The sequence below is a fragment of the Mobula hypostoma genome, chromosome 1, assembly GCF_963921235.1.
Source record: "Mobula hypostoma chromosome 1, sMobHyp1.1, whole genome shotgun sequence".
Taxonomy (NCBI): domain Eukaryota; kingdom Metazoa; phylum Chordata; class Chondrichthyes; order Myliobatiformes; family Myliobatidae; genus Mobula; species Mobula hypostoma.
The window spans coordinates 28,937,485-28,963,641 of record NC_086097.1 but is presented as its reverse complement, the minus strand read 5'-3'; the positions used below and the strand labels follow the sequence as shown (position 1 = coordinate 28,963,641).

The following is a 26,157-nucleotide window of genomic DNA, read 5'->3' as shown; positions in this document are numbered from 1 at the left end:
AAAATAGCGATTTTGGTCGATCAGTGGTTCACGGGGGGTGCTCAATCGGTCATTCACAAGGGATTCAGCAGGGCTAGTCAATCAGTGGCCTCATGAGGGGTTCACAAGGGCTGGTCAATCAATGGTTCACAAGTGATTCACATGGGCTGTTCTGTCCATGTTTACTTTACTAACAAGACATTGAACTGAAGAGCAGAGTGTGGTACGAGAACAGTCTACCATACTAAATGGAACATACAGTACACACACAGTTTTCAGCTCGTGACGTTTGTGTCGACCTTTTAACCTACTGTAACCCTTCCCTCACGTAACCCTTCAGTTTCTATCATCCATGTGCCTGTCTAAGTCTCTCAAATGTTCCTAATATGTTTGCCTCTACCACCACCCCTGGCAACGGTTTCCACACACCCACCACTCTGCATAAAATTAAAAAAAAAATTAACCTCTGCCATACTTTCCTCCAATCACCATAAAATTATGCCCCCCTCCCTCATATTAGCCATCTCTGCCCCGGGGAAAAGGTGTTGGCCGTACACTCGATCTGTGGCTCTTATCACCTCATTCATCTCCATCAAGTCATCTCTCGACCTACTTCGTTGCAAAGACCTATCCTCGTAAGACATGCTCTCTAATCCAGGTTGAATGCTGGAAGAACTCAGCAGGCCAGGAGGCATCTTTGAAAGTGAGTGAACAGTCAACATTTCAGGTTGAGATCTTTCATCAGGAATGGAAAGGAAGATCTTACACATTCACCGATTTCCCTCCTTAGATGCTGCCTGACCTGGGGAGTTCCTCCAGCATCTTGGATGTCAGCCTACGTTAGTGACAGTGTAATGCTAGATCTTTGGCAGTTTGTGTGTACTTCATTACAGTATGTGAGCGTGTGTTGCCTGGAAGATGGATCCATTTTGCACGTTTGTTTTGGTGCATCATCATCATCATTATATGCTCTGTCGTACGTAGTGGCCAGTCATGGTCTTGACCATGATTTTTCTTGGCAAATTTTTCTGCAGAAGTGGTTGACCATTCCCTCCTTCTGTGCAGTGTCTTTACAAGATGGGTGACCCCAGCCATTATCAATACTCTTCAGAGTTTGTCTGCCTGGCGTCGCTGGTCGCATAACCAGGACTTGTGACATACACCAGCTGCTCATACGGCTTCACGTGACTCTGATTGGAGGGGCTAAGCAGGTGCTATACCTTGCCCAAGGGTGACCTGCAGGCTAGTGGAGGGAAGGAACACCTTAAGCCTCCTTTGGTAGAGACGTACCTCCACCCTGTCACCTGTTAATTGAGGGTGCTATGTTGATGAGCGACTATTGGGAAACTGACCTGGGCAGTCCTGAGTGTGATTCAGCACTTGATGTGCGTCTGATATCAAAGCCCATCTGATTACATCATACCATTCATTTGACAGAAATTCACCGCTAAAAGTGAAAGGGCCTGGCAAATGGTTGTCCCCAACCTCCCACCTGGCTGGGTACTCTACGTAGAATCATAGAATATCATGGCAGGGAAACAGATCATACAGACATTTCACCTGTGCAAACCCTACTGATGGTTGGGGAGTCTGTAATACATCCCTCTTTACTAGCGAGTCCATACTGGACTACAGGTTCAAATCTCTACTAACATGGCCTCACTTGAGGAGTCACCAGGACTACCTTCCCCCAGACCTGACGTAATAAGACCATGGACCATAAGACATCAGAGCAGATGTAGGCCATTCGGCCCACCGGGCCTGCTCTCCCGGCTGATGGCTGATATTTTTTTATTTCTCTCAACCCATTGGAGTCAGAGAAAAGTACAGCATAGAAACGGGAACTTTGGCTCATCTAGTCCATGTCGAACCATTTAAACTGCCTACTCCCATCGACCGGCACTGGGGTCCATACCCCAACCATCCATGAACCTATCCAAACTTCTCTTAAGTATTGAAATCAAGTTCGCATGCACCACTTGTGCTGGCAGCTCATTCCACACTCTCACCATCCTCTGAGTGAAGAAGTTTCCCCACAGGTTCCGCTTAAACTTTTCATCTTAACCCGTGACTTTTGGTTGTGTCCCACCCAACCTCAGTGGAAAAAGCCTGCTGGCATTTACCCTGTCTATACCCCTCATAATTTTGTATTCCTCTACCAAATCTCCTCTCAATCTTCTACATTCCAAGGAATAAATTCCTAACCTATTCAATCATTCCATGTAAATCATGTCCTCCTGGCCAGGCAACATCCTTGTAAATTTTCTCTGTGCTCTTTCAACTTTATTTACATCTTTCCTACTGGATGTGACCAAAACTGTGCACAATACTCCAAATTCGGCCAATGTCTTATACAAATTCAACATAACATCCCATCCCCTGTACTCAATACATTGAGTTATGAAGTCCAATGTGCCAAAAAAAAAGCTTTCTTTACAACCATATCAAACTGTGACACCACTTTCAATGAATTATGGACCTGTATTCCCAGATCCCTTTGTTCTATTGCACTCCTCAGTGCCCTACCGTCTCTGTGTAAGACCTACTCTGGTTGGTCCTACCAAAATGCAACACCTCTCATTTGTCTGCATTAAGTTCCATCTACCACTTTTCAGTTCCTTTCTCCATTTAGATTAGATTAGATTATGAAGACACTCAGTCCTCGTTTATTGTCATTTAGAAATGCTTGCATTAAAAAATGATGCAATGTTCCTCCAGTGATATCACAAAAAAAACCAGGACAAACCAAAGACTAACACTGACAAAACCACATAATTATAACATATAGTTACAGCAATGTAAAACAATACCATAATTTGATAAAGAGCAGACCATGGGCATGGTAAAAAAAAGTCTCAAGTCCCGATCGACTCCGATAGTCCCCAATAGCAGGCGGCAAAAAGGGAGAAACTCTCCCTGCCATAAACCTCCAAGCACCGACAACTGACAACTGCGGGTGCATTGGAAGCACCCGACAGCTGACTCTGAGTCCGTCCGAAAACTTCGAGCCTCCGACCAGCCCCTCCGATACAGCCTCCCAAGCGTCATCCTCTGCCGAGCTCCTTCGACCTCATCACGGCCGCTGAAACACACAAAGCCGAGGACTCAGAGGCCTTCTCCTCCGGAGATTCCGGATCACACAGTAGCAGCGGCAGCGAAACAGGCATTTCAGAAGTTTCACCAGATGTTCCTCCGTGCTCTCATGTCTGTCTCCATCAAATCAGAATTGTGCACGGTACCTACTTAACAAATACCGATATCATTTCTGGAGCGGCCGCGTGCACTGCGTTGCGCCGCCATCTTCTCCTCCCTCCTTTTGGTCCAGATCTCATTGCAAGCCATGATAACCTTCTCTGCTACCCACTATATCCCCAATCTTGGTGTCATCCACAAACTTCTGATCCAGTTAATCACATTATCATCCAGATTGTTGATATAGATGACAAACAACAAAGGGCCCAGCACCGATCCCTGCAGGGCTGCAGTCAGAGAGGCCAACCATCTACTATCACTCTCTGACTTCTCCCAAAAAGCCAATGTCTAATCCAGTCTACTACCTCATCTTGAATGCCCAGCAAATGAACCTTCTTGACCAACCTCCCATGTGGGATCTCGTCAAATGCCTTGCTAAAGTCCATGTAGACAATATCCACTACCTTGTCTTCATCAACTCTCCTGGTAACTTCCTCAAAAAATTCTATAAGTTGGTTAGATGTGACCTAGTACACACAAAATCATGCTGGCTATCCTTAATCGCTCCATGTCTATCCAAATATTTATATATTGGTCCCATTCTTCTGCTTTCTCCACATAAGCTTTTATGTCCTGATTGACCAAAAAGCTATCAACCTCCACCTTAAATATACCCAATGACTTGGCCAGCACAGCTGTCTGAGGCAATTAATACCACAGATTAACGACCTTCTGACTGAAGGGATCTCCGTTCGAAAGCAATGTCAATTCTGAAGCTGTGCCCTTTGGTCCTAGAATCCCCTACTATAGGAAATATTCTCTCCACATTCACTCTATCTAGTTGATACATTTCAATGAACACTCCCTTCGTTCTTCTAAACTCCAGCATGTACAGGATCAGAACCATCAAACACACCTCGTAGGTTAACCCTTTCATTTGTGGGATCATTCTCGTGAACTTCCTCTTGACCCTCTCCAGTGCCAGCACATCCTTTCTTAGGTAAGGGCCAAAACTGTTCACAATACTCCAAGTGTGATCTGACCAGTGCCTTACAAAGCTTCAGCATAACATCCTTGCTATTGTATTCTAGTCCTCTCGAAATGAATGCTAAGATTGCTTTTGCCTTCCCTACCACTAACTCAAGCTGCAATTTAACTTCTAGGGAATCCTGCATGAGAACTCCCAAGTCTCTGTCCCTTTGCACATTTGATTTTTGAATTCTCTCCCTGTTTAGAAAATAATCTATGCCTTTATTCCTTCTACCAAAGTGCTTGACTCTACACTTCCCTACACAATATTCCGTCTGCCACTTCTTTGCCCATTCTCCCAATTTGTTGAAGTCCTGTTACAGACATCATGCTTCCTCAACACCACCTGTTCCTCCACCTACCTTCATATCGTCAGCAAACTTGGCCACAAAGCCATCAATTCCACTATGTATCAATTCCTTCATCCAAATCATAGATATACAGTATAACATGAAAAGAAGCGATCCCAACACCAGCCCCTGAGGCACACCACTAGCCACCAGCAGCCTACCAGAAAAGACCTCCTTTATTCTCAGTTTTTGCCCCCTGACAGTCAGTCAATCTTCTATCCATGCCTTACATCACTCCCATAATAACAATCCTGTTAAAGTAGCCTAATCTGCAGCATCTTATAACAGGAATTCTGCAGATGCTGGAAATTCAAGCAACATACATCAAAGTTGCTGGTGAACGCAGCAGGCCAGGCAGCATCTATAGGAAGAGGCGCAGTCGACGTTTCAGGCCGAGACCCTTCGTCAGGACAGACTGTACCTCTTCCTATAGATGCTGCTTGGCCTGCTGCGTTCACCAGCAACTTTGATGTATGCTGCAGCATCTTATCTAAGGTTTATGAAAATCCCAGTAAACAACATCCACTGACTCTCCTTTGTCTATCCTGCATATTAAACCCTCAAGGAATTCCAACAGATTTGTCAGGCAAGATTTCACCTGAAGGAAATCATGCTGATTTTGGCCTATTTTATCATGTACCCCAAATCCTCTGAGGTCAGGCTAGCTGACCGATAATTTCCTTTCTTATGCCTCACTCACTTCATAAAGACTGGAGTGAGACTTGGACTTTTCCAGCCCTCGGGAACCATTCCAGATCTAGTGATTCTTGAAAGTTCATCACTAATCTGTTCAGCAACCTCTTTCTGAACCCTGGGGTGGAGTCCCCCTGGTCCAGGTGACTTATCCACCTTCACACTTTCCAGCTTCCCAAGCACCTTCTCCTTCATAATAGCAACAATACTCTTGTCTGTCCCCGACACTCTCGCGTTTCTGCCATTTCTGCTGGGGTCTCCCACACTGAAAAGGTACAAAGGGACCAGTATATCTGAAACAAAAAACAGTTTTGTAACCTTTTTATATTATTGGCTAGCTTACCTTCATATTTCATCTTTTCTCTCTTTGTCGTTTTATTAGTTACCTTCTGTTGGTTTTTAAAAGCTTCCCAATCCTTTAACCCCACTAATTTTTGCAATAGTATATGCCCTCTCTTTTGTTTTTATGCTGTCTTTGACTTCCCTTTAGAATACGTCTTCATTTTTGGAATATATCTTTCCTGAGCCTCCCAGATTGCCCCCAGAAACACCAGCCTTTGCTGATCTGCCTTCATCCCTGCTCGTGCCCCCTTCCAACCAACTTTGAAAAGCTCTTCTCCCAACCCTCTGTAATTCCTCGGTAATTACTCCACTGTAATATTCATACATCCAATTTTAGCTTCCCCTTCTCAAACTGCAGGGTGAATTGCAGCAATACAGAGAGTACAACCCTGGAGGGCTTGCTTTTCAGCTTTCTGACTGTCTCCCTATTTCGACTCCCTTTCCCTACCTATGTCACTGGTACCAATATGTATCATGACCTCTGGCTGTTTATCCTCCCTCTTCAGAATGCTGTGGACCATATTCAAGATGTCCCTGACCCTGGCACCTGGGAGGCAGTGTACCATCCAGGTGTCTCTATCACATCCACAGAATCTGCTTTCTTTTCTAATTCTGACATCCCCTATCACTACTGCACTCCTCTCTACTTCCTTCCTGAGCCACAGAGGCAGGATCAGTGCCAGAGACCCGGTTGGTGCAGCTGTAATGCAGTCTTTGATGAACAGTGAAGTACTTCTCCCACTTTTACCACTTCCTGCCACAGCTGAAAATTCTATACCCCAGGGCGGTCCTGTTTAAATTTCGATCTTGTCAGAGTGATGGCAACAATATGCAGTCATAGAGGGGTACAGTACAGAAACAAGCCATTCAGCCCATTTCATCCATGCAGAAACCAGTTAAGCTTCCTATTCCCAATGACCTGCACCAGGACCATAGACCTCCCTACCCCTACCATCCGTGTACCTGCAAACTTCTCTTAACTGTTCAAATCGAACTCGCATGGACCACTTGTGCTGGCAGCTCATCACACACCCTCACAACCCTCAGAGTGAAGAGGTTTGCCCTCATGCTCCCCTTAAACTTTTCACCTTCCACTCTTAAACCATGACCTCTGGTTGCAGTCCGACCCAACCTCAGTGGAAAAGCCAGCTTGCACTTGCCCTATCTATACCCCTCATAATTTTGTATTCCTCTATCAAATCTCCCATCAATCTTCTACGTTCTAAAGAATACAGTCCTAACCCATTCAATCTTTCCTTATAGCTCGGGTCCTCCAGACCCGGCAACATCCTTGTTTAATATCACGGACCGTCTGTGCATATCCACGGCCCTCCCCTCGTAGTAAGTAGCACAAAGTTGATCAGCAGTGTCATAGAGCGTAACAACACAGTATAGGCTCTTCAGCCTACAATGCTGATCTTTTAACCTACTTTAAGATCAAACTAACCCTTCCCTCTATTTTCCTTTCACTCATGTGCCCATCCAAGAGTCTCTCAATGTCTCTTTACCAGCACTCCTGGTGGGGCGTTCCACACACTCACCATTCTGTGTAAAAAAACTTAACTCTAACATCCTCCATGTAATCTTTTCCAAACACCTTGCAGTGATACGGAGAGGCTTTGAGGAAAGAGAAGCAGAATAAACCGTGTAAAGACAGTAAGGTAGAAGGGCTGAAATGTGTGTACCTCAATGCAAGAAGCATCAGGAACAAAGGTGATGAACTGAGAGCTTGGATACATACATGGAATTATGATGTAGTGGCCATTACAGAGACTTGGCTGGCACCAGGGCAGGAATGGATTCTCAATATTCCTGGATTTCAGTGCTTTAAAAGGGATAGAGAGGGTAGAAAAAGGGGAGGAGGGGTGGCATTACTGGGCAGGGATACTATTACAGCTACAGAAAGGGTGGGTAATGTAGCAGGATCCTCTTTTGAGTCAATATGGGTGGAAGTCAGGAACAGGAAGGGAGCAGTTACTCTACTGGGGGTATTCTATAGGCCCCCTGGTAGCAGCAGAGATACAGAGGAGCAGATTTGGAGGCAGATTTTGGAAAGGTGCAAAAATAACAGGGTTGTTATCATGGGTGACTTTAACTTCCCTAATATTGATTGGCACCTGATTAGTTCCAAGGGTTTAGATGGGGCAGAGTTTGTTAAGTGTGTCCAGGATGGATTCCTGTCACAGTATGTGGACAGGCCGACCGGGGGAATGCCATACTAGATCTAGTACTAAGTAATGAACCGGGTCAGGTCACAGATCTCTCAGTGGGTGAGCATCTGGGGGACAGTGACCACCGCTCCCTGGCCTTTATAATTATCATGGAAAAGGATAGAATCAAAGAGGACAGGAAAATTTTTAATTGGGGAAAGGCAAATTATGAGGCCATAAGGCTAGAACTTGCGGGTGTGAATTGGGATGATGTTTTTGCAGGGAAATTTACTATGGACATGTGGTTGATGTTTAGAGATCTCTTGTGAGATGTAAGGGATAAATTTGTCCTGGTGAGGAAGATAAAGAATGGTAGGGTGAAGGAACCATGGGTGACAAGTGAGGTGGAAAATCTAGTCAGGAGGAAGAAGACAGCATACATGAGGTTTAGGAAGCACGGATCAGATGGGTCGATTGAGGAATATAGGGAAGCAAGAAAGGAGCTTAAGAAGGGGCTGAGAAGAGCATGAATACTTCTCTTCGGTATTCACCAATGAGAGGGAACTTGATGATGGTGAGGACAATATGAGTGAGGTTGATGTTCTGGAGCATGCTGATATTAAGGGAGAGGAAGTGTTGGAGTTGTTAAAATACATTAGGACAGATAAGTCCCCGGGGCCTGACGGAATATTCCCCAGGCTGCTCCACGAGGCGAGAGAAGATATTGCTGAGCCTCTGTCTAGGATCTTTATGTCCTCGTTGTCCACAGGAATGGTACCGGAGGATTGGAGGGAGGAGAATGTTGTTCCCTTGTTCAAAAAAGGTAGTAGGGATAGTCCGGGTAATTATAGACCAGTGAGCCTTACGTCTGTGGTGGGAAAGCTGTTGGAAAAGATTCTTAGAGGTAGGATCTATAGGCATTTAGAGAATCATGGTCTGATCAGGGACAGTCAGCATGGCTTTGTGAAGGGCAGATCGTGTCTAACAAGCCTGATAGAGTTCTTTGAGGTGGTGACCACACATATAGATGAAGGTAGTGCAGTGGATGTGATCTATATGGATTTTAGTAAGGCATTTGACAAGGTTCCACACGATAGGCTTATTCAGAAAGTCAGAAGGCATGGGATCCAGGGAAGTTTGGCCAGGTGGATTCAGAATTGGCTTGCCTGCATAAGGCAGAGGGTGGTGGTGGAGGGAGTACATTCAGATTGGAGGATTGTGACTAGTGGTGTCCCACAAGGATCTGTTCTGCGACCTCTACTTTTCGTGATTTTTATTAACGACCTGGATGTGGGGGTAGAAGGGTGGGTTGGCAAGTTTGCAGATGACACAAAGGTTGGTGGTGTTGTAGTTAGTGTAGAGGATTATCAAAGATTGCAGAGAGACATTGATAGGATGCAGAAGTGGGCTGAGAAGTGGCAGATGGAGTTCAACCCAGAGAAGTGTGAGGTGGTACACTTTGGAAGGACAAACTCCAAGGCAGAGTACAAAGTAAATGGCAGGATACTTGGTAGTGTGGAGGAGCAGAGGGATCTGGGGGTACATGTCCACAGATCCCTGAAGGTTGCCTCACAGGTGGATAGGGTAGTTAAGAAAGCTTATGGGGTGTTAGCTTCCATAAGTCGAGGGATAGAGTTTAAGAGTCGCGATGTAATGATGCAGCTCTATAAAACTCTGGTTAGGCCACACTTGGAGTATTGTGTCCAGTTCTGGTCACCTCACTATAGGAAGGATGTGGAAGCATTGGAAAGGGTACAGAGGAGATTTACCAGGATGCTGCCTGGTTTAGAGAGTATGGATTATGATCAGAGATTAAGGGAGCTAGGGCTTTACTCTTTGGAGAGAAGGAGGATGAGAGGAGACATGATAGAGGTGTACAAGATAATAAGAGGAATAGATAGAGTGGATAGCCAGCGCCTCTTCCCCAGGGCACCACTGCTCAATACAAGAGGACATGGCTTTAAGGTAAGGGGTGGGAAGTTCAAGGGGGATATTAGAGGAAGGTTTTTTACTCAGAGAGTGGTTGGTGCGTGGAATGCACTGCCTGAGTCAGTGGTGGAGGCAGATACACTAGTGAAATTTAAGAGACTACTAGACAGGTATATGGAGGAATTTAAGGTGGGGGCTTATATGGGAGGCAGGGTTTGAGGGTCGGCACAACATTGTGGGCCGAAGGGCCTGTACTGTGCTGTACTATTCTACGTTCTATCTCTTGCTGTATTCCGTTAAAAGGTCTGCACAACGTTGTGAATCAGAGGGCCCGTACTCTGCTGTAGTGTTCTATGTTCTTTTCCAGCATCTGCCGTCTCTTCTATCTCCGAGTCAGACCAAGCATCTCTCAACTGGATGTAAAAAAAACTCAGGGTATGATTAGGAAGCAGGAGACTGATTCCCAAAGAGTTGGTCAATATTTTCCCTCATTTATCTTTATCGCATTGGTGTTTCTCAGAGGGGACAAACTGACGGCTACACGTCCCACTTGTCACAGTTGTTAAAACAGGCAAGCAGAGCACCACTAAAGGCAGTGAGTTCTTTCTCCTTGCGTGGGGGGTTTTTCTTAAAAACAGTAGCTAATGCACAGGCGCGGGAAGCATCAGAGATATTGGTGGCAGCGGAAGGCAGGTTGAGCACCACCAAATACGATGATTTCTTTCTCCTTGCGTGGGGCTTTTTCTTATTTTTTGAACTATAATAGAGAGATTATGGTTCAAAAAATTCTAGTGGAGCAGCCATCGTTGGAGTGGGGCTAGAGTCAGAGTGGGAACTTAGAGGCTTTGATGAGAAGAGGGTGAGGCCAGAGAAACGGGTAAGAAGGGTAGGTTTTTCCTTTCGTTATTGCTGATTTGGTCCTGGTTGCCTATAGTACAGTTCAGGCAGGATGGCAGATATGGCAGTGGAATGCTCCTCCTGTGGGATGTGGGAATTCATGGAACCTAATGGTCTCACTGGTGACTACACCTGCAGGAAGTGCAGCCAACTCCATTGAACTGAACTGAGTCGAATTGAATTGACTTTATTCCTTATATCTTTCACATACATGAGGACTAAAATTTTTACATTACGTCTCTGACTGAATGTGCAATGTGCAAATTATAGTAATTTGTAATAAATAGTATGTGTAGTAAGATCCACAACAGAACAGTCAATATAGCTTAGAAATCCGATTGTGTCAGTGTGAATTAATCAGTCTGATGGCCTGGTGGAAAAAAGCTGTCCTGGAGCCTGTTGGTCCTGGCTTTTATGCTGTGGTACCGTTTCCCGGATGGTAGCAGCTAGAACAGTTTGTGGTTGGGGTGACTTGGATCCTCAATGATCCTTTGGGCCTTGTCAATTTAAATGTCCTGAATAGTGGGAAGTTCACATCTACAGATGCGCTGGGCTGTCCACACCACTCTCTGCAGAGTCCTGCGATTGAAGGACGTACAGTTCCCATACCAGGCAGTGATGCAGGCAGTCAGGATGCTCTCAATCGTGCCCCTGTAGAAAGTTCTCAGGATATTGGGACTCATGCCGAACTTATTCTGAGGTGAAAGAGGTGCTGTTGTGCTTTTTCCACCATACTGCCAGTATGTACAGACCAAGTGAGGTCCTTGGTGATGTGTATACTGAGGAATTTTAAAGCTCTCAACCCCATATCCTTCGACGTCAATAGGGGTTAGCCTGTCTCCATTCCTCCTGTAGTCCACAACCAGCTCCTTTGTTTTTGTGACATTGAGGGAGAGGTTGTTTTCTTGACACCACTGTGTCAGGGTGATGACTTCTTTTCTGTCGGCTGCCTCGTCATTATTTGAGATAAGGCCAATCAATGTAGTATCGTCAACAAATTTAATTAGCAGATTGGAGCTGTGGATGGCGACAGAGTCATGGGTATACAAAGAATAAAAGAGGGGGCTTAGGACACAGTCCTGGGGCACTCCTGTGTCAGAGGGTTGGAGGTGAGCCTGACAGGAAGTCCAGGTTCCGGCTGCACAAGGTGGGGTCAAAGCCGAGGTCTCCGAGCTTCTTATCGAGCCTGGAGGGAATTATGGTGTTAAATGCTGAACTTTACGCCAAGAACAGCATTCTCACCTGAGCATCCTCTTCTCCAGATGTGTAAGGACAGTGTGAAGAACTGTGGCTATTGCATCATCTGTCGATCAGTTGTGTCGGTAGGCGAATTGTAGGGGGTCCAGTGTGGGTGGTAACAAGCTGCAGATGTAGTCCTTGACCAGCCTCTCAGAGCATTTGCTTATTATTGAGGTGAGTGCGACAGGACGCCAGTCATTCAGACATGTTACCTTGGTCATTTTAGGTACAGGGACAATGGTGGATGTTTTGAAGCAGGAGGGCACTCTACACTGGGAGAGGGAGAGATTAAAAATGTCTGTAAACACACCTGCCAGTTGTGCCGTGCACATCCTGAGAACTCACCCTGGGATACCGTCCAGTCCCGCAGCCTTGTGACTGTTCACTCGTTCCACCCCCTCTCTCCCCCCCCACCCTCTCTCTCTTCTCCCCACCCCCCCCCAATGGTAAGACTCTTGGCAGTGTGGAGGATCAGAGAGATCTTGGGATCTGTGTCCATGGGACACTCAAAGCTGCTGCGCAGGTTAACAGTTTTGTTCACAAGGTGTATTTTGTGTTGGGCTTCATCAACCATGGGATTGAGTTCAAGAGCCATGAGGTAATGTTACAGCTGTATAAAACCTTGGTCAGCCCTCACTTGGAGTACTGTGTTCAGTTCTGGTCACCCCACTACAAGAAGGTTGTGGATACTGTAGAGAAATTGCAGAGGAGATTTACAAGGATTGGAGAACGTGCCCTATGAGAATAGGTTGAGTGAACTCGGCCTTTTCTCCTTGGAGTGACGGAGGATGAGAGGTGACCTGAAAGAGGTGTATAAGATGATGAGAGGCATGGATTGTGTGGATAGTCAGAGGCTTTTTCCCAGGGCTGAAATAGCTAGCATGAGAGGGCACAGTTTTAAGGTGTTTAGAAATAGGTATGGGGGGATTCAGGGTAAGTATTTCACACACAGAGTGGTGGGTGCGTGGAATGGGCTGCCAGTGATGGTGGTGGAAGCAAATACAATAGGGTCTTTTAAGGGACTCTTAGATTGGTACGTGGAGCTTAGAAAAATAGAGGGCTATGCAGTAGGGAAATTCCAGGCAGTTTCTAGAGTAGGTTACATGGTCAGCACAACATTGTGGGCCGAAGGGCCTGTAATGTGCTGTAGATTTCTATGTTCTATGATCTATATTCTAAAATCTAGCTGGATTTATTAGCTGGAAAGTCTTTTGGCACCTCCTGTGGTCATGAAGGATACTACATCAATCTTTTGCTTTTGGTGACTCCATTGGAAAGGATGTAAGTCATTGCATTGGCAACCGTAGAAAGCTTTTCCTGTTATAAATGATAAAAATTTCCGGATATAAATCTACCCCCTGCACTCCCATGCTCTGCCATATCAATCCCCACTGTTACAGAACTTGTCCAACAATGAGCTGCGGACTCAGGGAGCAAAGGTGCTGTGCAGAAAGCTTCCACTCAACATCTCTCTCAAGTGCATCAAGGTGGCAGGTAAACACCGCAAGTGTACATTCTTATTTACTGTAACGTCTGTGAATCCCTGGCCTCGCCTGGGATTAGAGGGGGAGGGGGGAGGGGGAGAGAGGGGAAGGGGGAGAGGTTGGGGAGAGTGGGGGATGGGAAGGGAGAGAGGAAAAATTAAATACAGTGGAATTAATGAAAAACTATACATAATCAAAGACAGACAAACAACCAATGTGCAAAATAAGACAAACTGTGCAAATTAAAAAATAAGTGAATAAATAATACTGAGAACATGAGTTGTAATGTCTGAAAATAAGTCTACAGGTTCTGGAGTCAGTTCAGTGTTGAGGTGAGTGAAGTTACCCATGTTGCTTCAGGAGCCTGATGGTTGAGAGGTAATAATTGTTCCTGAACCTGGTGCTGTGGAACCTAGAGCTCCTGGATCTCCTTCCCGATGCCAGCAACAAGAGAAGGGCATGGCTGGGTGGCTGGGAGGGAGGAAAGGGGCTTATTTTGCTGTTGTTGCTGCTGCTTGTGTTGTTCTGCTGAGCATCGTGGGTTTGCTATGCTGGTGCCAGGATGTGTGGCAACACTTGCAGGCCCTCCTGGCACATCCTTAGCTGGTAAGGCAAACAAAGCATTTTGCTTTCTGTTTCAGTGTAAACATGATAAGGAAATTAATCTGAGTCTGAACCTACTTACTACACTGTCCACTGACAGCTGATCAGGCAGAACATTGGAGACTGAGAAAGTAGAAACTGTTAGGGCCACTAATACTTGGACCAGCCAGCAGATCTGTGTGTATTGTGTTTAATTCCAAACCTGCAGAGGAGTTCATTCCCACGTTACTACTTGTATTCTTACCAGAATACAATCTCCTTGGCACAGGTATACCACATGACTGTGTGCTTAGCCTCCAGATCTACTGGCTTTACACTTATGACTGTGAGACTAAGCACAGCTCCAATGCCATATTTCAGTTTGCTGATGACACCATTGTCATTGGCTGAATCAACGTAGAGGAGGGAGATTGAAAATCCAGCTGAGTGGAGCCTCAACAACAACCTCTCACTCAATGTCAGCAAGACCAAGGAGCTGATTACTGACTTCCGGAGGAGGAAACTGGAGGGTTCAGGAGGCAATCTTCATCAGGGGATGAGGGGTGGAGAGGATCAGTGTTATCATTTCAGAGGACCTACTCTGGGCCCAGCCTGCAAGTGCAATTTTGAAGAAAGCACGGCAACACCTCTACTTCCTTGGAAGCTTGCGAAGATTTGCCATGATGTCTAAAACTTTGACAAACTTTGTCAAAACTTTGATTTAAAAAAAAGTAGTAGATACAGCCCAGTCCATCACGGGTAAAGCTCTCCCCAGCATTGAGCAGATCGACACAAAGTGTTGTCGTAGGAAAGCAGCATCCATCATCAGGGACCCCCACCACCCAGACCATGCTCTCTTCTCACTGCTGCCATCAGGAAGAAGGCACAGGAGCCTCAGGACCCACACCACCAGGTTCAGGAATAGCTGTAACCCCTCATCCATCAGGCTTTTGAACCAGTCTTCATTCTGTGATGAGAGTACACATAGATTAAGATGTTAGCTGTCCTGTGCTGGCACCAGTGGGATCAGCAGTTGGTCTGCCACCTGTCTTCAGGAGAAAGAGAGATAAGGAAAACAATGGAGCAGCATTTGGAGATGTTAATGAAGGGACGGGAGAGTTTAACGGAAGGAGAGAGCTGTCAAGATCGGCTCCCTCTTTGAACCCTGAACTGTTTGAAGTGATGGACAGGCGATACCCCAGCAGGGGGATAAAAAGGGACAGGTTCGCTAAGGCAAGACACACATGACACCACGAGGTAACGAGACCCTGGAAGCGGTGCACCTCCCACAAGTTGGTGGGAGTTTTGGAGGGCTGGTCGCGGGACCAAGCCATAGACGCACAGGGTGGAAAGGTACGATCGGCGGGAACCTGGTGTGTGTCCGCCCTTGCCTGGGTGCCAGGTTCACCGCAGAGAAACAATCGTATCAGGAAACGGAGGAGTCACAGTCGGTGACCTCAGAAGACATCACAAAGGGCTCGCCCGAAAGCTGACTGCGAAGAATATCAAAGGTCTGTGTGGAAGCCGTTTGAATATTCATTCGTTTTTGCTCTCTCCCTCCTTCCCCCCCCCCGCCCCGTCCATCGCCACGGCAGTGATTACTGTGAACTGAACTGAACTCAATTGAACTGAACTTTGCGTCACTTTGAAACTGGTCATTTACCCCTAGATGACGATAGAGCTTGATTGATCCTGTTATTCTAATTCTGTGTACATGTGTGTTTATCATTGCTGAACTGTTGCATTTATTATCCTTTTGATTAGAGTACTGTGTTGCTTATTTCTTTAATAAAACTTTCTTAGTTCCAGTAATCCAGACTCCAACTGAGTGATCCATTTCTGCTGGTTTGGCAACCCAATTACGGGGTACGTAACAATTCAACTTCACTTGCCCCATCACCGAACTGTTCCCACAACCTATGGACAACACACTTTCAAGGACTCTTCATCTCATGTTCTCATTACTTATTGATTATTTATTTATTATTATTATTATTATTATTTCTATGTTTTCCTTTTGTATTTATACAGTTTGTTGTATTTTTCACACTTATTGTCAGCCCTGCTGGGTGTGGTCTTTTATTGATTTTATTATGGTTATTGGAATTATTGAGTATGACTGTGAAAAAACGAATCTCAGTGTTGTAAAGGTGACATATATGGACATTGATAATAAATTTACTTTGAACTTTGAATGTTTGAGTTAGATGTGTCATTGTTTAGGTCTTTTCCACACCAAACCTTGCTGTCTTCTCAGAATCTGAATGAGGTTTATTACCACTGTAGTACATACAAAATGCTGGAGGAACTCAGCAGGTCAGATAGCATCCATGGACAGGAATAAACAGTCAATATTTTGGGGCTGACACCCTTCATCAGACTAGTTCTGATATAGGGTCGGGACCTGAAACAACAACTGTTTATTCCTCTCCATAGATGCTGCCTGGCCTGCTGAGTTCCTCCAGCATTTTGTGAGTGTTCCAATGACAACCAATGGAATTTTTCACACCAAGAATTCCAGTGATAACAATTAACCTATAAAATAGCCAGAATCAAGTGGTGTGAATCCTTCTACTGGAAACTAAGAAGCTTCTAGAAAAACAGAGAAGCAACTGTACTGTAATTACTGGAAAATTTACTGGACAATTGCATGCATATAGATGATTAGATAAAAATACAAGCAAGCATAGGAAAGTTAAGCTACAAAAAGAAACACTTCGACATCTCAATCCAACAGATGTTAACAAGCAGGGAGAGTGAAGTGTGGGAAGTAGACAGATGGACCAGAAAGGATAATATAGGAATAGAGAGTATGGGAAAAGGAATAAAAGTGGGAGAGTACAGGTGGATCAGAAGGAGAGAGGGGATAACATGGGAGGCAAGGGGATCTGAAATTGGGGGAAAATAAGTTCAATCTATAATAACCAGGTCATTCACTGAGCTGGGCACATTGACATGGAACATTGCCACAAGAAAGTAGCATCTATCATCAAGGACTCCACCAGCCAGGCCATGCTCTCTTCTCATTACTACCATTGGAAAAGAGGTACAGGTCGCACACCACCAGGTTCAGGAACAGTTATTACTCTTCAACCATCAGACTCCTGAACTAGTGCGGTTAACTCCACTCACCTGAACTGACTCCACAATCTTCAGACTCACTTCCAAGGATCCTTTGCAACTCATGTTCTCAGTACTTTTTTATCTGCAGTAATTGTCTTCTTTTGCCCATTAGTTGTTTGTCAGTCTTTGTTTATGTGCACAGTAATTATTCATAAATTTGATTGTATTTCCTTATATTCCTGTAAATGACTATAAGAAAATGAATCTCAAGGTAATATTTGGTAACAAACTTGTAAACTACTTTGAAAATAAATTTGACTTTGACTTTGAATGAAGCCCCAGGGTAATTTCTACAATATACCACCTTTATTCCTTTTATCTCCCACTTTCAGGAAACAAATTCACCAACAGTGATGCTGCATTTTTTGATGACGTTTTATCTGTAAGTAAAGAGGAAAACTTTTGGTAAAATATTCCTATTTCCAACTGGGTTATTTTTGTTTGGAGACCGTATTGCTTGCTTTCTCTGTAAGTGTTCAACGATCAACTTTATTCACCCAGTGCATTTACATGGACATCTAGTGGCCACTTTATTAGGTACAGGATGTACCTACTAAAGTGGCCACTGAGAATATTTCTGTAAGTTTGTGGTCTTCTGCTGCTGAAGCCCATACACTTCAAGGTTCAATGTTCTGTGCATTCAGAGATGCTCTTCAGCACACCAATGCTGTAACACTTGGTTATTCAAGTTACTGTTGCCTTCCTGTCAGCTTAAGCCAGTCTGGCCATTGGCCTCTCTCATTAACAAGACATTTCAACCCATAGAACTGCTGCTCATTGTTTTTCCTTTTGCTTTCGCAATCATTCTCTGTAAACTCCAGAGACTGCTATGTGTGAAAATCCCAGATCTGCGATTTGTGAGATATTCAAACCACCCCATCTGGCACCAACAAACATTCCACAGTCAAAGTCACTTAGATCACATTTCTTCCCCATTCTGATGTTTGGTCTGAACAACAACTGAACCTCTTGACCATGTCTGCTTGCTTCCATGCATTGAGTTGCTACCACATGATTGGCTAAGTTGATACTTGCATTAATGAGCAGTTGTATTAGGAATTAGGTAATAGACGGCATAGTTGTACAAAGAGTTGAATGATTTATGGTTGACATTGTTTGCAATGCACATTATCTTTTAATCTGCCCCTTTCCCTTCATTGGTGTTCCTTGCATATAATATAACTTCAACAACAAGACAGCAGCCAGATGTGCTTGATCAAAATCTGGGATGGAATGCTCTGATCAAAAGATATCAGTTTGTTTCGGAATGGGATTCGAAGCTACAAGCAGGAAGGAAGAGTCAATAGCTCTAGGGCAAACAATGAACCTTGCAAGTTTGGGGACCACTCGATGTCATGAATGGATGTCAAAGTTAGACTAATAAGATTCAAGACTCAGGATTGTTTATTGTCATTCATCAGCACATGAGTGTAAAGGAGAATACTCCGGATCCGATGCAGCATTAAAAAAAACCTACATAAAGAACGCAATCATCAAGCATGAGCATTCCCTCTGCTCCTGCAAAGCAACAAATTTCATGACATATGTCAGTGATAATAAACCTGATTCCGCTTTTATAAAAGGCTCAGCAAAAGTCTTGAGCACACGTAAAAAAATTATGTAAAGCGATGATGCTTTAAAAATAACGAAATTAGAAGTTTCTAAATTCCTATAATCAGATCATTATTTGGTGTGACCACACTTTGCCTTTAAAACTGCATAAATTCTCTTAGGTACACTGTTGAGCAGTTTTATAAGAACATCACCCCTGGTAGGTTGTTGCAAGCATCTTGAAGAACTTGTCACAATTCTTCTGCAGAATGCGGCTGTCTCGTTTACTTCTGTCTCTCCAGGTAATCCCAGACAGTCTCAACGATGTTGAGCTCAGGACTGTAGAAGACATACCATCTGATGCAGAACTCCTTGTTCTCCTTTTCACTGAAGGTAGTTCTTTATGACCTTGGCCGTGTATTTTGTGTCATTGCTCTGTTGCAGAATGAAGTTGGGACCAGTCCAATGCCTCCCTGATGGTATTGTGTAATGGACGACAACCTGGTTGTACTTCTCATCACTGAGGATTCCATTAATTCTGACCAGATTACCAACTCCATTTTCAGAAACGTAGCCCCAGACCTGCAGGGAATCTCCACTGTGCTTCACTGTTGGCTGCAGGCACTCGTCCATGTCACACTCTCCAGTGCTTCTACGGACAAATTATCTCCTGTTTCAGCTAAAAATTCCAAAATTTTGACTCGTCAGTCTAGAGCGCTTACTGCCATTGTTCAGCACTCAAGTGTTTGTGTTTTTGTAGGTGAGTCTCTTGGCTTTGTTTCCACTTCAAGGGAATGGCTTTTGGGCAGCAATTCTTCCATGAAGACCACTTCTGATAAGACTTCTCCATACTGTAGAGGGGTGTACTTGGGTTCCAGTGGTTTCTGTGAGATCAGAGCTGATAACAGCGCTGCACTTCTTCTGATTTAGAAGGGACATCAGTCTGATGTCTGCAACACACACAAAATGCTGGTGGAATGCAGCAGGCCAGACAGCATCCATGGGAAGAAGCACAGTCGACGTTTCGGGCCCAGACCCTTCGTCAGGTCTTCACGTGCTGCTATTGTGACTCCCGTCTCCCCTTCCCCCACCACCACTCTGCAACCCTGTCTCCCTCAGATCCCATCATCAGCTCCTGGGCCCTCAGAGGCTCCATCTTCCTCTCATCCCAACCCTCCCCTCTCCACTGACACTACCAGCCTCCCTCCCCCTCCCTCCTCTGATCCCAGCTCTCATCCATGCCGGGTCTTTACCATCCCCTCCGACCTTCAACTGTCGGAGGCAGAACGCTCTGTCCTCAGTAAGGGCCTCACCTTTGTCCCCCTTTGCCCACACCTCAGCGAGTTCCGCGTGCGCCATGACGCTGAACTCTTCTTCCGCCGGCTCTGTCTTTGAGCCTACCTTTTCGGCAAGGACTCTCCCACCCCCACCGATGACCCCGTCTCCCATCTTCAACCCTCCTCCTCCTCTTCATGGACACCCCGCTCTGGTTTTCTGCCTGCTCTGGATCTCTTTATTGCTAGAGTCCTGACGAAGGGTCTCGGCTGGAATGTCAACTGTGCTTCTTCCTATGGATGCTGTCTGGCCTGCTGCGTTCCACCAGCATCTTGTGTGTGCTGCTTGAATTTCCAGCGCCTGCAGATTTCCTCGAGTTTGATGTCTCTCTCGTCTTCAGTTTCAGTGGCCGACCACTACGTTTCTGTTCCTCAACTTTGCCTGCTTCTTTGTGCTTCTTCAGATGAGCTTGGACAACACATCTTGAAACTCCTGTCTGCGATGAAATTTCTACTTGGAATGACCACCTTGTGCCTTGTTTCTATCTCACTCTTGCCGTGGTATAAGAATAGATGATTTGAAGGTTAAACTGTCACATCTGCCACGGCCTCCCTTTTTAATTTGGTTGTCCTTTGTCAATTTTGATTGTTTCTTCAGCCGTTTTTGTTTCAGTTAATCAGTTTAGGTCATTCAACTCACTAGCACCTGTTATCTTTGTTTAATCATGCATTGGGAGGTATACCTTCCCCTGGGCAGTTAATCTGATCAATCATTCTAGTTAACCCTCCCACCCCCCTCTGTCTATTATCCCTGACACTGCATGGCACTGTAAGCACTTTAAGCATTTTATAATGCTGCTTACAATGTAAATACAAGCTGGTATTTATGTACTTATGAACATTTTATTCCGTAACTGTACTTCAACCTCTGTTGGATCCAGCGGTTTAATCCTTAGATTTGACTGCTTCGCTGTTATTTTCTTTGAGGTTTAACAGTTAATTATCTGCTTGTATTTTAAGTAGTTTTTTTATGCATATAACAGTTTAATATGCCTCTTGTGGCTATATAAAGTATAATTCTGGTAAGCTCTGGACGTTCTTGAATAAGAACTTGGCATTACAGTAGAGAAGCTGGGGTTACTCAATATGTCATAATATTCATACTAATATTCATTATCATAATTTATATCTTTTTTTACTGGTTTAAAGATGATTATTAATAGAATAGTTCAAACTCTAATGTGTGTCTACTGATCTGCCTAACCATGACATAATCATATAAATACTTTGAAGGATATATACCCTTTGATGTTTCACGTTAAGTAGTTTTTTGTTTATTTTATTCTTAACACAGATACCACAGTTTTTCTGCCTCTGACATTTCAGATATAATGATTCTAGAATCAAACGGGGATAGTTGGATCTGACTGTTTAGTTCTTGGATTAGACTGTTTAACTGTAATATTATTTTGTAGTTTAACAATTATCTGCTTGTATTTTAAGTCATTCTTATATGCATATAACAGTTTAATATGCCTCTAGTGGCTATACAAAGTACAATTTTGGAAATCTCTGGAAGTTTCTTTGTTTTGCATTACTTGAATAAGTGTTTTCTCATTAGTTAACTTGATACTGCAGTATATAGTAAGTGAATTCTGATTGGTTGTCTCTTATCTAGAAATTTGAATGGAATTTTCCTTATTTCTATGGGTATAAAAATAGCTAAACACAAAGTACCACCATCTTAGTATCTTAATCTTCCGAGCACCTTAGTTTGGCCTTTAAGCTTTCTGCTACTAGCTTCTGCTCCTTTTTCCTTTGCTCTATAAGCACTTAATAAAATGATTGTGAAGCAACAAGTTTTGTGCCTCTTTCTTGACTTCTGAAAGAATCTTGGATCTAAACTCCAGAATCCAACAAGTGGCATAGTTGGCAGGATTGCATGCAACAAAAGGGGTAAGAACTTCCTCTTGTGTTCCAAATTGTCTGAGCAAAAACTTATTTCTAGCTTCTAGGTCATCAGATAGGAGATGGGAGAGGGGAACTGCCAGGCTGCTATTTTAAAAATAGACCTTTAAAGAAGAAATGCAACATGATAGAGCCACATGCAAACTGATAGAGCATGGATTAAGTACACAAGCCAGTAGAGTGTCAAAAAGTAAATTTGTATAAGCAGTGGAGCATGAAAAAAGGTAATAAATTCTTGTGAACTAGTAGAGTGCATAAGAAGACTTAAATATTGAGCACATCTACACGAAGCATTGCCGCAGGAAAGCAGCATCCATTTAAAAGAAGCACCAAGAATACATGCAGTAAACCCGACAGCTGGAAATATGGAAACAAAGTTGAACTCTAAATCTCAGACAAACATACAAGATTACCTGGCACAGCAAATGGACTCATTGGATTGCAGAAGATGATCAACAGATTCTCCCAATGGTGGTGGAATCCATAGCTCAGGGCACAAGCTTGACAAACATTTGAAAGATGCATGAAATGCCAGAAAGTAAATCCTGGAGCAGTGGGAAAGTTACCACAATTAAGTGCTCCTGCCCCACCTGGTCCAAGTGGACCACATTTCTTCACCGAAGTGTCAGAGATACTCAGACATGCAAATACTCAGACACCTTTCCTTGTACTTGTGTAACGGCATTGGTATCTGGTGACTCTGCATGTGCTCTCCTGAGCAAACTGCCCTCCACACTATCCTATACCCGAGAAACCCTTCTAAACCTCCAACCTGCTACATATAGCAAGATCAACAACACCCTGGCGAAGCTACAGACCCAGCTGGAGATCACCGTGCCAAAATTGCTTCTTAAACTCTGGACCGCACCTGGACCCGACCAGCGAGGCCTGGTCCGAGGCCCACCACGTTCCCGGAGGCCCGCGGCCTGCTACCATGCCGGAGCACTTGGAGACATGGCCCATTCCGACCAGCACCTCTCCAGAGCAGACAACCACACAGAAGTGACGTTGGAGACATCAAGGTGCCCCAGGCTCTTCCCCGGAGCGACAACCCTGTAGGTGGCCATCCACAGCTCCCGGAAGTGAGGCCTCCGCCGCTGACCTCGGAAATTGAGCCCGAGGCTCGGCTGGAGCGGAGGCCTCTGCAACCGTGACTCAGCTCACGGACTTGTTTCAGCCGACAGCCCGGCCCTCCGGGGCCAAGAGTTGGCTCCGGGGCCCAATCCAGCCGGCAGCCCGGCCCTCCGGGATAAGTTTTGGCTCTGGGGCCCGATTCAGCCAGCAGCCTGGTCCTCTGGGATTAAGTGTCAGCTTCAGGGCCCAACCTGATTGACAGCCTGGGCCCCCGGCAGCTGGAGGTGGCAGTGGAGCCTCCCCCGTCACTTGGCCTGACCTGGAGCGCCCAATGATGCAACCCGCCGATCAATCCCCGTGGGACACGTCCACCTACCTCAAAGAGCTGCCAACAACACACTGCATCGATGGAAACCTGGAAAGATGCACTACTTACCGAGGAAGCGTTGGGAAAGAGCTGGGCTGCTGGTCAGATTGAAGCTGAGGGGCTTCAGGGTCCCTATGCCCACCATCCTACTAGCTAATGTGCAAGCCATAGAGAACAAGGTGGATGATCTTAAAGGGAGACTCATCTACTGCAGGGAGATGCAGAACTGCTGTGTATTCTGTTTCACCGAGACCTGGCTCTCCCCTGCCACACCCGTCTGTGCCATCCAACTGGAGGGATTTTCGATCCATCGGATGGACCGCATGGTGTCTTCGGGCAAGATGAGGGGAGATGGTGTTTGCCTTCTGATCAACACTGCGTGGTGCTCAGACACAGTGGCACTGACAAGCTCCTGCAGCCCGGACCTGGAACACCTGTCGGTGAAGTGTCGTCCCTACTATCTGCCACGGGAATTCCCCTCGGTCATACTGACAGTGGTCTATATTCCCCCCCAGGCAGACGTGGAGTGTGCTCTGAACATACTGTATGCCAACATCAGTGAACTTGAGACCTGGTATCCAGAGGCTTTGCTCATTACAGCTGGGGACCTTAACCAGGCCAACCTCAGAAAGGCGCTGCCAAAGTTATACCAACATGTCTCCTGCCCCACTAGAGGCCCGAATATACTTGACCACTGCTACACAGCAGTCAAGGATGCCTACCGCTCTGTCCCACAACCTCACTTCGGAAAATCCACCATCAGGCCGTACTCCTCCTTCTGGCTTACAAACAGAAACTGAAGCAGGAGGTCACGGTGTCAAAAGTAGTGTCGCGTTGGACAGAGGAAACGGATGAGGTCCTCCGTGACTGCTTTGAATCGGTGGACTGGTTAGTATTCAAGGACTCGTCAGCTAACCTCGACGAGTATGCCTCAGCTGTCACAGACTTTATTTGGAAATGCACAGAGGACTGTGTGTCTTGCAAGACGATCCGGGTATTCCCTAACTGGAAACCTTCGATCAATTATGAGGTCCAGTCCCTTTTGAAGGCTAGAGCTGCGGCTTTTAGGTCCGGGGATACCAGTCGCTACACGGAATTCAGGCGTGAACTCCGGAAAGCTATTAAGGGCGCCAAGAGGCAATATCGAGCCAAGTTGGAAGCCCAGGCTAACCAAAAGGATGGCAGTAGACTATGGCAGGGTCTAAATGAGATCACTGGGTACAAAGAAAAGGCTGGGAATATCAATATCTGTGGCGCTTCTCTTCCTGACGAACTTAACGTATTCTACGCAAGATTCGAACAGAAGAGGAGTGTCTCTCTCCCTCCGGATGAACCGGACCTGGTGGCATCGAAATTCATCGTCACCGAGGAGGACGTTAGAAGGGCCTTCCTGAAGATAAATCTAAGGAAGGCAATGGGCCCAGATGGTGTCCCAGGACAGGTTCTCAGGGCCTGTGCAAGTGAGCTGGCTGGAGTGTTTGCTGACATCTTCAACTGATCCCTGCTTCAGTCGAAGATCCCCTCGTGTTTTAAGAAGGCAACGATAATCCCAGTGCCGAAGAAGAGCAAGGTGGCATGCCTGAATAACTATCGACCTGTGGCTCTGACATCAATTGCCATGAAGTACTTTGAGAGATTGGTTATGGCACACATCAACCACAGCCTACCGGTCAACCTCGACACTTTGCAATTCACCTACCGGAGCAACAGGTCAACGGCAGATGCCATCTCCCTGGCCCTACATTCCTCCTTAGAACACCTGGAGAGTAAAGATGCATACGTAAGGCTCCTTTTCATTGACTACAGTTCTGCCTTTAATACCATCATTCCAAATAATCTGATTCCTAAGCTCTGGAACATGGGCCTTACTACTCAGATCTGCAGCTGGATCTTCAACTTCCTCACAGACAGGACCCAGGCTGTAAAAATAGGGGACAAGCTCTCCTCTACAATCACTCTGAGCACCGGTGCCCCACAAGGCTGTGTACTCAGCCCCCTGCTGTACTCACTGTACACCCATGATTGTGCAGCCAAGTTTCCATCGAACTCAATATATAAGTTTGCTGATGACACCACAATTGTAGGCCGTATCTCGGGTAATGATGAGTTTGAGTACAGAGAGGAAATTAAAGACCTGGTGGCATGGTGCGAAGACAATAACCTATCCCTCAATGTCAGCAAGACAAAGGAATTGGTTGTTGACTTCAGAAGGAGTAGCGGACTGCACAACCCCTTCTACATCGGTGGTGCACAGGTGGAACAGGTCAAAAGCTTTAAGTTCCTCGGGGTCAATATCACAAATGACCTGACTTGCTCCAACCAAGCAGAGTCCACTGCCAAGAAGGCCCACCAGCGCCTTTACTTCCTGAGAAAACTAAAGAAATTTGGCCTGTCCCCCAAAACCCTTACTAATTTTTATAGTCATAGTCATAGTCATAGTCATACTTTATTGATCCTGGGGGAAAATTAGATGCACTGTAGAAAGCATTCTTCTAGGGTGCATCACAACCTGGTATGGAAGTTGTCCTGTCCAAGACCGGAAGAAGTTGCAGAAGATCCTGAACACAGCCCAGCACATCACACAAACCAATCTTCTGTCCTTGGACTCACCTTACACCGCACGCTGTCGGAGCAGTGCTGCCAGGATAATCAAGGACACGACCCACCCAGCCAACACACTTTCCATTCCTCCTCCCTCCGGGAGAAGGCTCAGGAGCTTGAAGACTCATACGATCAGATTTGCGAACAGCTTCTTTCCAACTGTGATAAGACTGCTGAACGGATCCTGACCCGGATCTGGGCCGTACCCTCCAAATAGCTGGACCTGGCTCTTGGTTTTTTTGCACTACCTTACTTTCCCTTTTCTATTTTCTATTTATGATTTATAATTAAAATTTTTAATATTTACTATCGATTTGTACTCCAGGGAGCGCA

The 26,157-nt window shown here is 45.4% G+C and overlaps 1 protein-coding gene across 1 annotated transcript in view; it reads left to right on the top strand.

The window, feature by feature from the left end:
* Positions 1–26,157, top strand: part of LOC134342377 (leucine-rich repeat-containing protein 74A) — a 69,790-nt gene that overhangs the window by 7,125 nt on the left and 36,508 nt on the right. The window contains exons 4-5 of the mRNA XM_063040834.1: positions 13,201–13,294; positions 17,322–17,371. Of these exons, the coding sequence (XP_062896904.1) occupies positions 13,201–13,294; positions 17,322–17,371 (144 nt within the window). The remainder of the gene's footprint in view (positions 1–13,200; positions 13,295–17,321; positions 17,372–26,157) is intronic.